The sequence below is a fragment of the Leptodactylus fuscus genome, chromosome 7, assembly GCF_031893055.1.
Source record: "Leptodactylus fuscus isolate aLepFus1 chromosome 7, aLepFus1.hap2, whole genome shotgun sequence".
Taxonomy (NCBI): domain Eukaryota; kingdom Metazoa; phylum Chordata; class Amphibia; order Anura; family Leptodactylidae; genus Leptodactylus; species Leptodactylus fuscus.
This window is the reverse complement of record NC_134271.1, coordinates 22,434,104-22,446,231: the sequence shown is the minus strand read 5'-3', so window position 1 is coordinate 22,446,231 and position 12,128 is coordinate 22,434,104. Positions and strand designations below refer to the sequence as shown.

General features: G+C 39.4%; 1 protein-coding gene across 1 annotated transcript in view; it reads left to right on the top strand.

The window, feature by feature from the left end:
• The first annotated feature begins 8,158 nt into the window (after positions 1–8,158).
• The window catches only part of LOC142214432 (mucin-5AC-like), a 30,185-nt gene continuing 26,215 nt past the window's right edge, over positions 8,159–12,128 (top strand). The window contains exons 1-3 of the mRNA XM_075283379.1: positions 8,159–8,278; positions 8,486–8,521; positions 9,972–10,016. Of these exons, the coding sequence (XP_075139480.1) occupies positions 8,206–8,278; positions 8,486–8,521; positions 9,972–10,016 (154 nt within the window). The 5' untranslated portion in view covers positions 8,159–8,205. The remainder of the gene's footprint in view (positions 8,279–8,485; positions 8,522–9,971; positions 10,017–12,128) is intronic.

Sequence of the window (12,128 nt, the reverse complement as noted above, 5' to 3'; positions counted from 1 at the left end):
TCTGCTGATACTGAGTGGAATCCATGCGACCCTCAACTTTAGCAAGATTCCCGGTGCCGGCATTGGCTACACAGCCCCAAAGCATGCTGGAACCTCCACCAAATTTTACAGTGGGTAGCAAGTGTTTTTCTTGGAATGCTGTTTCTTTTTGGACGCCATGCATAACGCCTTTTTTTATAACCAAACAACTCAATCTTTGTTTCCAAAATGAAGTTGGCTTCTCCAAATGTGCTTTTGCATACCTCAGGCAACTCTATTTGTGGCGTACGTGCAGAAACAGCTTCTTTCTCATCACTCTCCCATACAGCTTCTCCTTGTGCAAAGTGCGCTGTATTGTTACCGATGCACAGTGACACCATCTGCAGCAAGATGATGCTGCAGCTCTTTGGAGGTGGTCTGTGGATTGTCCTTGACTGTTCTCACCATTCTTCTTCTCTGCCTTTCTGATATTTTTCTTGGCCTGCCACTTCTGGGCTTAACAAGAACTGTCCCTGTGGTCTTCCATTTCCTTACTATGTTCCTCACAGTGGAAACTGACAGGTTAAATCTCTGAGACAACGTTTTGTATCCTTCCCCTGAACAACTATGTTGAACAATCTTTGTTTTCAGATCATTTGAGAGCGGGCTGTCCATGTTCGGCGACCATCAAACTTAACTGAACTTGAATTGTTTTGTAGAAAGAAATGGTCCAAAATACCTTCATCCAGGATCCAGGAACTGATTAAAAGCTACAGGAAGCGACTAGAGGCTGTTATCTTTGCAAAAGGAGGATGTACTAAATATTAATGTCACTTTTCTGTTGAGGTGCCCATATTTTTGCACCGGTCAAATTTTGGTTTAATGCATATTGCGCATTTTCTGTTAGTACAATAAACCTCATTTCAATCCTGAAATATTACTGTGTCCATCAGTTATTAGATATATCAAACTGAAATGGCTGCTGCAAACACCAAAATATTTAGAACTAAAAATGATTAAGATTAATAGGGGTGCCCAAACTTTTTCATAGGACTGTATATTTGCGTGAAACTGCCATGTGTGTACTGCTGTGCACACTACCTCGACACTGTGACTACCTCCATGATGTAGTCGTGTACTGCACATACTTCTATCCTAACAAGCATCAGATCAAGTAAAGGGTTTTTTCTGGCCGATTTCTTATACTTGTCATCAATCTACAGGACAGGACATTGGTATGTCAGTATATAATCTGTCAGGGTTCAACACCCGAACCCCACACAAATCAGCTGTTCTAGAAGCTTCCGGGTGCCAGGCTCTGCTTGTGAACAAGATGCCGCACCACTTCTACCCAAGTAATAGGAGCGGCGCTGCAATTACCAAGAACCACCACTGTACAGAGGATGGCGCTGTTGTGTCAGTCCTATTACTTGAATGGTAACGGTGCAGCACTATGTCAGCACACGGAGGCCACTAGAACAATCGGACCCAACATATCACATACTGTTGTCCTATGATGTGAATAGATCATCACTATAAAAATGGACCCTAACACAAATGGTGAGGTTTTTTTTATGGACATTGACTAATTTTATTCAGACAAAAATGCCTGAATAAAATGCTGTAAATCAAAATCAATACCAAACTTCAGCTGGTATGACATGAAACAATAGGGGGCAGCAGAAGATGCTTCTTTTGTCAGGATGCTATTTTGGCAAGTATTCCGCAGCTGATTCAGCCACAGACTTATTGGTGCGAGACCACTCCTACTTAGCCCTGTTGTTCCTGTTGTAAACCACAGCTGAAAAGCTAAAGCTCTGCTGCTCCGCATAAGGCCAACTCATGCTAAGACCCCAAGTTGCGGGAGTCAAAGCCAAGAACAGCCACAAAAGAAATGGGGAATGTATAGAAAGTTCTTATACTTCTACCTTGACTTTGGGTTAAAAAGAAGCAGCAAAATCTGCAACAAATAAAGCTGCGTTTACGCAACGTGGGGCCTTAGCCTCAAACTCATCTTCAACTGCCCCTTAAAAAATTGCATCCATAATATATATATTGTGGGGAAGATAGCTCGGTAGATAGCAGTGGTGCGGACCCAACCAGTCAGAGACAGGGACACAAATCTTGCAGCAAAGCGGTTTATTAAACAAAAACAGCAAAATAAGTAAACCTTTACGTCAGGCACAAAAACTAGCAAAATAAAATACAGCCTCAACTTTAGGGAAAATAATGTCAAACCAAAATCCTGCTCGTCTGAGCACTAACTAAACAGAAAATACTAACTGTACGTGTGGCTTACTACTACCACACAAAATCAACCAAAAAAAGCACCATACCATACCATACACAAAGCTCTGTGTCAGGACAGACCCAGCCACTTCCTCTCCCCTCAGGATCTGCCCTGAAGTGCAGGGTCTGCAGCCTTTTATGGCCCAGTAACGTGCCTATGACCCATACCTGGGGCTGATCTGCCCTAGAATCTGGCGCTGATGTAGCACAATTCAAGCAATTTGCCTTTCACCTTCTCACTATATATTATATAGCCATATCTAAGAGAAAAATACTACTGTGAATCAACCGGCAAAATACAGGTCTTGTATCAATCACTAAGATTCTATTAATACAGACGAGATTCTCAACCATGTGGTGACTGTGATCCAATATAAAGTAGACCTGACTCACCCATTGTTGTATATGAAGTAGTGATAAAATGTATTCCCCATGGGGTACAAATGGCCTGTGGGGGGGGGATGGTTGAGAATTGGAACAGTCATGGGAATATACCCTAAGAGGTGACTAGTAACTGCAGACACAACCAGTATATGGCACATAACACTGATAAAATGGAGATGTAATAGCAGTCACGGAGAACATTGAAATGATCAGTATGAATAATAGAGGTCACATACATGGCGGAGGAGCTAGTAACCTACAGGACCAACATGGAGGCATAATAAGAGCAGTGCAGTTTACATACCAAACCACCATCCTTCTCCTGCTCCCAGGATGCTCTTCTCTAACCAGTGACTCTTCACATGAATTTCTCCAGCACCACCATAGTCAATAAAGTAATGCGGTGCCTCATTCTGTCACTCCATAGAGCCACCAGAACTCACACAAGCCCCAACCCTAATTCTATGAAGTTAAATACAGAGAATAAATACAGGAATTCATGGTCCCCACCCAACCCCCTCCCCAAATCCTGTTCCCCTTTTCTTAGTATTTCTGGGGTTTCAAAACTTCCCTTCCAACAGTGGGAAAATACTGACATGTTTTTTGGTGTCACTGACTGTAATGAAAGATCCTATTGACTAAAAGGCTATATAAAGGCAGCAGACTGAAGCTCTGGAGATGATATGCTGTCTCATGGTAACTGGGACATTGCATAACTTCAGTGGAAAATCTTTCTCATATCGTGCAAGAGTATGCCTGTTTATGGAAAATCTCTGTATGGTTTGCCTTGGATGATTTCCAACAGCATAAACTAGTAGTGAGAACCTGAAAAGCAAACGTTCATTTAAAGGGGACCTGTCAGCAGGAAGTGGCTGCCCGATCTGCGGGCTGTACTCCATAGAGGACGTGAAGAGGACCACATGGATATTCTGCTTTCTAATAAACAATAAGACGGTCGCATTCAAGGAAACTTAGGAGGAACCCTAACTATAGGTGTTGTTACTTACGCAACCCCAATTCCGAAAAAGTTGGGACATTGTGCAAAATAAGACAAGAATTCAATGATTTGAAATGTCATAGAACCATATGTTAATCACATAAAAACACTAAGGCTCCGTTCCCACGGAGTAACACGGCGCTCATTCTGACATGTAAACACGTGTCAGAGTGAGCGCTTCAAAACAGAATCCCATTGACTTCAATAGGTTCCGTTTAACCAAGGGTGGGCAATTAATTTTCCTATGGGGCCACATGAGAAATTGTATCAGTTCTAGAGGGCCATGTGCGTCGCGGCAAATTTAGCTCCACCCACTTCTGTGCTGACTCCTCCCATTCTCAATCATTTTGCATGTGCCCCACAAAGTAAAATCCTCCTACAGTCACCCTAACATTATACCCCCCCCCCCCCACATTATAACTTTTCCCTCCAAATATCCCACAGTATTAAGTCCCTCTCCTGGTGCCCCAGTATAAACTAGCAGAAACTAGAGGGGACATTAAACTGGGGCAGCTGGAGGGGGACATTAAACTGGTGGTAACTAGAGGCAGACATGTCCCCCTCCAGCTACCCCCCATGGTTTAATATCCTCCTCCAGCTTCCCCAGTTTAATGTCACCCTCCATCTGCCCCCTAGTTTAATGTCCCCCTACATGTGCATTAAGTTTAACTGCCCCCCTACATCTGCCCCTAGTTCCCCCCTCTTGCTCACACATGCTGTCTCTTCTCTCTTTATCATCCAGCAGCCCCCATTGCTGGCAGCTTGCAGCAAGCACACAGTCCCAGGTGGCTCCACCCACTAATGAGTCATAGCCTATCCTGGTGATAGGCTGTGATGACATCATCCCAGGTCCTTGAAAAACCTTCCATTAGCTATGCAGGCTGGATAGAAGCAGTCAGAGGGCCGGATGTGGCCCGCGGGCCGCACATGCCCAGGTCTGCGTTTAATTGAGGTAACACATTGAAATCAATGGGTTAAAAATCCTCCCATTGATTTCAATGTGTAGCGTGCATTAGTACAGAACCCATTGAAGTCAATGGGCTTCTATTTTGAAGCTCTCATTCTGACACGTGTTTACGTGTCAGAATGAGCGCCGCGTTACATCGTGGGAACGGGCCCTAATAAGTATGAGAAGTTGAAACTTAGACATTTTTTCACATGAAAAAAATAAGTCATTTAGAAGTTGACGGCAATGATACATCTGAAAAAAGTTGGGACAAAGCCATGTGTCAGCTGCTCAGCATGGATTCAAGTTGTATGAGCTGCCCGTTGTTTTAGGCTGTAATGCCATCCCATATCATTGGCGAGGCAGATTGATGACAAGTTGGAAGGTCTCACTCCTCTCTAGTCCACAGGACATGGTGTCTGTTTCTATAAATAATATCAAAGTTTGATTCACCCAAAGAAAAAATTTTCTATGTTAAGGCTGGGGCCCCCACGTGGCATAAACTGTGGCATTTTACAATCACAGCAAAGTAGACGGGATTCTAGCAAATCTCATCCCCACTTTGCAGTAAAATACGCACAGTGGACACACTGTGATTTCTAAAACTTCGCAGTTTTGGAAATTGCAGTATGTCCTTTTTTCCTATGAAAGCCCCAATCGGTTTCCGTATAGGTATAATGGAAGCACAAAGAAAACTCTGTGGACTTTCTGTGCATCGCATAGTAGTAAGAACCGTGATGCGTTGCACCACAGTGAAATCATCTTCTTCTAAAGACTGATTTTCCCACTCATGGTTACTTCCAACCAATCATGTGCAAAGAGATATTTGCCTATAGATAGAAAGATGTAGAAAGCTGACTGTAGTGGACTCTGTTAAGTACCACTGTTGTAAAGTAAAGGCAAAAGGGAAGACTTAACTCCAAATGGCCCCAAAACTAGCAAACAATAACAAGAGAGGGCCAAGTGGCTGTGTTTCCCCTGCCAGGATCCACAATGTAAGCACCTATCTTAAAAAGTGGACATCAATCTAACTGGTCATTATTCCCATCGACCTCAGGACAGTCATGGGTTGGGTTCCACCGCCTTCCAGAGTGACAATGTTCCACTCTGGGAATGGGAGGGGTCCTCTCTGATTTTGAGAGAAAGATCCAAGTAAGGAATATAAGAGACATTGTCAAGAAAAGAATGGCTAGATGGATAAACATAGAGACTCCCCCAGATTTAGAGACCGAAAGGCAGGTGTAGGGAGCATGCCCTTCGCAGATAACATAGGAGAGCCATTGATAAGTGAGGCCACAGCAGCCAACCACTGTAAATATGTTGTGCACAAAGAGACTACATTGTTTATACAAGTAATGTGTACCTTCCCATAGAATGGCCAATGTTGTGAATGTTAACACGCAATACCTGCACACCCAGTCCCCATAAAGTCTATGTTCAGATTGCATGTCTGTCTACAGATTGTCGCTGCCGACATATTAACGTGGGTGTTATAGGAAATCTGAAAATACATTATCAAAACAAGTGTTACTGAGGAGGCAAACGTGGCCGTGACATTATATCAAGAAAAAAGAGCGATCGGCAAAAATCCCATAAAACACCTTTCACACTAATGTTAGCTCCTTTAACTGAACAAGATAGATAATGCGGAGGATTAATTCATATGGACAATATACGGTAATTCTTCCTGTTGACACTTAAAAAATACTGAATATTGAGTTTGTATATACTGTACCATATTTCAGCAAACAAATAAGCAACACGCTGCAAATTTTACTTTTATTTACATGTTCCACAAGAAAACACCATACTAATGTGTTGGGCATTGTATGACTTATATTAATCCCTTCCCCTTACGGCTATTTTTTTTTTTTTTTGTACATAGTTACATGGTAGATGAGATTGGATGAAGACAGCGGTCCATCAATTCCAACCTATACAGTGTTGATCCAGATGGAGGCAAAACAAACCCGGTGAGACTGATGCCAATTGCCCCATGTTAGGTGAAAAAATTCCTTCCCAACTCTAAATCTGACAATCCAAAAGTCATAACTTTTTTATTTTTCAATCACAAAGCTAGGATTTCTTATGTGCAGAACAAATTGTACTTCATAATGGTTCTCCCTGAATACTCCTTACAATGTATTGGGAAGCAGGAAAAAATTAAGAATGGGGTGAAATTAGAGAAAAGGTGCATTTGGTCCAATTTCTTTTGTTTTTCATTTTTACAGGTTTCTGTGGGTAAAAATACATGTTCCTTATACTTTTTGGGTTAGTATGTTCACAGCGATACCAAATTTTTAAATCTTTTGAAATGTTTTAATACCTTGCACACAGTGTTATGCCCCATAGTGGCTCCTGCACACAGTATTATGCCACATAGTGGCCACTGCACACATTATTGTGCCCCATAGTGGCCCCTGTAAACAGTATTATGTCCCATAGTGGCCCTTGCACACAGTATTATGCCACATAGTGGCCCTTGCACACAGTATTATGCCCCATAGTGGCCCCTGTACACAGTATTATGTCCCTTAGTGGCCCCTGCACACATTATTGTGCCCCATAGTGGCCCCTGTACATAGTATTATGCCCCATAGTGGCCCCTGCACAGAATTATGCCCCATAGTGGCCCCCGCACACAGTATTATGCCCCACTGTGGACCACCCATGAACAATTGTTATACTCTGGGGTCTTTTCAGACCCCAGAATATAATAATAATAATCAGAGAATCAGGGTATGATAAAAAGATAAAAATAACACTGTTATTTACCTCTCCTGGGCTCTGGCGTACTCCCCACTGATGTTGGCCATCTTCAACGATGGAAGACACGTCACTTGAGGCAGGCCTGTGTCTCGACACATAAGGAAGCAAAAAATGTTACCAGATTAGAAAAAAAATACATTAGTATTTGGTTTTATTTAGGAAAACATCTGTATGGTATGTAATACACTCCATTTAACAGAAGGGAAAGAGTACATATTACAGATTTTCTCCGAGCCTCTACATGGCTGTTATATTGACCCAACCCCTGCACCAGGCTAAAATTTTAGGTGACTCTAGTCATGGCCATTAGCAGAAGTGCTGCAAGATTGTGATGTCTTTAGATTGCCCAAAATTTTAGCCAGAATTAAAAGCGATTTATAACTACTCACAGAGAGGAATATACATCTCATACTATGTGCATTGTACTAGACCACTTGAACTTCTTTCTCATTGACCCAGACCATTCTTTCAAGTCGGTTTTAAAAAAAGAACAAGGATTTTTACACAAGGTAAGCTAAACATAGGCAGCTCATTTGTTATGCTTGTCTTAAACAATCTCATTGACCCATTGTCACCTCCATGGTTTTTCTTGTGAAAGTAAATTTCACCCATCCGCCAAAGAGCAAACATCCTGGGTCAAAACTCTCCATTCTGACATAGGGTGAGAAACATGCTTGCTCAGGTTGGTCCACACAAAAATCCACCCACAATGCATTTCTCACCCTCTGTGATGGAAAGATGACCTAGGTAAGGGTGGAATTTTTTTTCTATAAAAAGGCACAGCTACGGTGTTGAAGATTGTCACCACCTCTGAATACAGCCGAGTTCAGTACCTACAGTAAAGTGACTGAACTCAATAGAAATGGGGACTTGGAGGGGTGCGGGGTTAGTAGCATGCTCCCTTATAGCAGTGCTAACCCAATTTAGTGTCCAAGGTGAGCATATGTTACTATTTTAGGTTTTATCTGCTATACAAATTCAGAATCAAAAACCCTTGCCCAAAGCACAGTGACTTGTTGGTACCCTCATTGTCACTCACCAACCTGGGCATAAGCCTCAACAACCAAATTGCCACAATTTCAAAAATTATTGTTTAAGGTTTTTGGTTATTTTGAATGGTTCTTTATGTTTGTTTTTAACAGGTTTGTCATCCGACTATTCAATGCAACAGATATCTGGTAAGAGTTTTATAAATTTACACATAGTTGTTATATCGAAATTCCCTACAATTCCAATTGTGTATAATTTTCTTTTGTAAAATTAGAATAAGAGAACAAACACCAGGGAAAAGGCTATAAATGTACCAAAAATTACATTACAGTCCATATTCCAAATTGGAAATGTGTACCGTAGCTTTTATTGACATTACTAAGACAAATATCTACTTTCTTAGATCAACAGAACAGAATAGCCGAAGTAAACTAAACACTTACAGTAGATTCCCACAGCTCAATGTCGACAAAACAAGTATTTGCCATGAAGATAACAGTCAGATTATGGTTTATTGACTTTGTACTTTCACTAGTCATTCATTTAGTAATCTTTATTGTAATTGACACAAAATTTTTCTTTTTTGAAATGATGAACGTATTGGAAAAGAGCAGAACAAATTCTCAAATGTCCCTAAAAACAACTTAGAGAAAAACTTAAAATGGAAAGTTAATCTAATGCCATGCACAAGGTTTATAATGGAGCCATAAAGGCTAAATTAGATAAATTTTTTGAAAGGGTATGCGTGCTACTAGAGAAATAATGTTACCTGTAGAATAGCACAACGTAGAATATTAGAATTGGTTTAACTATGTTACAAATCTTTTATAATATTAAAGTTCTTTAAATGTAAAGTTAACTTATTTTATTAAATTTTTTTCTTTTATATGTAGTTAGATCTCCTGAGATGCTGATAGAGTTGACTGATTTTATAGTTAATGTGTATTAAGACATAGGCAGTTCTTAAACAATGTTATGGAAAGGGCAAGACGGATTAACCGGGAGGGAAAAATAATAATCTTTGGAACATTGAATTATAATATGTTTATTAATCTTTTATCACTGGTCTTCGTAAAAAGGTTAATAAAGAAATATGATTTTGGTATTTTTATGCCAAGGATAGCGGATTACATTTATAGGATATAGGATATAGGATTCTTTCAATTCAAAAATTTTATTGGAATTTCAAAACATGAGAATAAACAATGCAAAGACAGAAAATGTAGATATTATCGTACAATGTATACAGAAACTGAGCATAAACACCTAAATATTATACATTATAATATAACATATAGAAGTACAGGATAGGGGGTGTGGGGGGAGGAAAGAGGGGCGGTTAGTAGAGTAAAAGGGAGGCTGAAGGTGGGTGGGGGGGCCGGAAAAAAAGTAAATTAACAAAGGAGATGGTACAGGATTCTTTGAACCCAAGGTGAACAGGTTTATCACAGTATTTTCAAAACTGTAGCACTACCTTGGCTATGTTGTGTTTGGCAGATCGTTGACCGATTAATTTCTAGTTTTGTATTCGATTAGAAATTTGTAGTAAACTATATTTTACATGTGATATCATTTTCCGCTATCCTAAGGCTCTAGAATATATATTTTCAAGTAATGTCTTCTGTTTTTTCTCTTTAGACACCCAAGTGACCTTCATTGGAACACCAACTCCCGTTATGAAAAGTAAGTCCATAATACCTAAAAATCGTAAAACAATAGTAAACAACTAGAAAAAAAGCAAATTTACTCAAAAGAAGCAAAAATCTTATCTTAATAATTCCACTGATAAGATATTGGCACTATAATATACAGTAGTATATAAAATTTCCAATCTAAAAAATACTTAAACTATTGGTAGAGTTGTCTTATTCGGGTAGTAAGACATTATAAAAAAAAAGCCAATCCCTTAGATTTAAAAAGGATTTTAAGTACCATGTTGACCGAATTCAAAGTCATATAGGGCAAGCAAATACGGCAACCCCACTGACCTAAAGATTTTAAGTTTCTTCATTTCAAGTGGACCGCTTTCCATACTTCAAATGTCGATGAACTACTATTGCTGTGAGGGTCTCTTTCCATATGATGTGATATTAGCTAAAATTAAAAACAGAATTTATGGCGAATAGAAGAATAAAATACTGTGGCAAAGTCTGAGGGGATGAAACGTTCCATTAAATCGTTTCATATAATATGAATTTGAATATGAATATAATATGAATATAACATATTGTGCTTGATTCTTGCAATTATATCTAAAATCTAGAAATATCGATAACTAGAAAAAAAATGTCCAACAAAACTGATATGAAAAAAATTTTATATGAAAAAATTAGGAGCAGGAGAAAAATTCTTAGAACATTCTGCATCCACAAAAGTGTACTTCACGCCCAATACTTTCCCATTTGTAACCATATATTTTAAATTATTATCTGGATATGGGGTAGGGTAACTATAGAGTGGCTAAAATGGGAATATCACAAAATATATTTCCAATAAAATATTATTAGGGCCCCTTCACACGGAGGATACTCTGGCTGATTCGGAGCGTGTAAACGTTCCGAATCAGCAGTCTTTAAAGCAGGTCCCATTGCTTTCTATGGGAGTCGGCATACGCGCGCTCCCCATAGAGATGAATGAGAAAAAGCAGCCCATTCATTTCTATGGGGAGCGCACATATGCCGCCTCCCATAGAAAGCAATGGGACCTGCTTTAAACGCTGCTGATTCGGAACGTTTACATGCTCCGAATCAGCCAGAGTATCCTCCGTGTGAAGGGGCCCTTAGGCTAAAGACCAACGTTGTCGAAATGCAGCTTTTTTTTGTTGTAGTTTTTGTTATGGTCAAAGTCAGGAATGGCTACAAAGGGAATGGGAAATATATAGGAACTTCTTTTACTTATACCTTCTGCTCAATCCAGTCCTGCCTCTGGCTCAAAAAAACCACAGTAAAATCTGCAACAAAAAAACTGCATTAACGCAACGCTGGGCCTTAGCCTTAGGAAGGCTGCATAGATCATCTAAATAATGCTGTATCCAAATATGTAGTCTCTATGTTATCACTCATACAGTCCTAGGAGATACAATAGTTTACCTTTGTTATTGGAGTAGACACCTTTAGTATCATGTCTGGCAAAGAGGCCTAATGTTCTAAAATCCTGAATTTTCATCCATCTTAACCAATAAACAAAAGGAGGCTTTCCCTTTTTATTTGAATCTCTTGCCACTGCAGCCATTTTTTTGTTTTTGAGTTTTTTATTTTTCTGTGTATATTTTTTTACAAGACAAATACAACTTCAGTATGGCCCCATTTAACACATTCTGCAATGTACTAAATGGGGGAAAAAATGAGTTTTGCTAGAAAAAGAGTAGCTGTATTTTATGGGTACAATCATGGCAATAAACAGTAGATCTAGTTTTTTTTTCATGTTTTCATTACGAAAAATTTCACTTTGGAACAATCAAAAAAAATTTTTTGTTGCCATATTGCTGTAACATTTTTATATTGATATTTTTTATATGATTCTTTAAAAGATTTATTTTTTTGTACGGCAAAATGTAGTTGTTTATCCCATTGTTGATACCGTTATTAGCACTCAGAATATAGTAGAACATTCTGGAATGAAAACACAAATGGTAGAGATGGGTGTAAATTGCATAGCCAGGACAATAAAGCGCAGAGTTTCTGATGGAAATGGATGTAGAATAAATTTTCTTTGGATAGAGAGTTTCAAGAATGGATTTTTTATTCTCAGGTCCAGTTATTGTTAGGCCTCTGTCTGTAACTACAAAAAAATGCC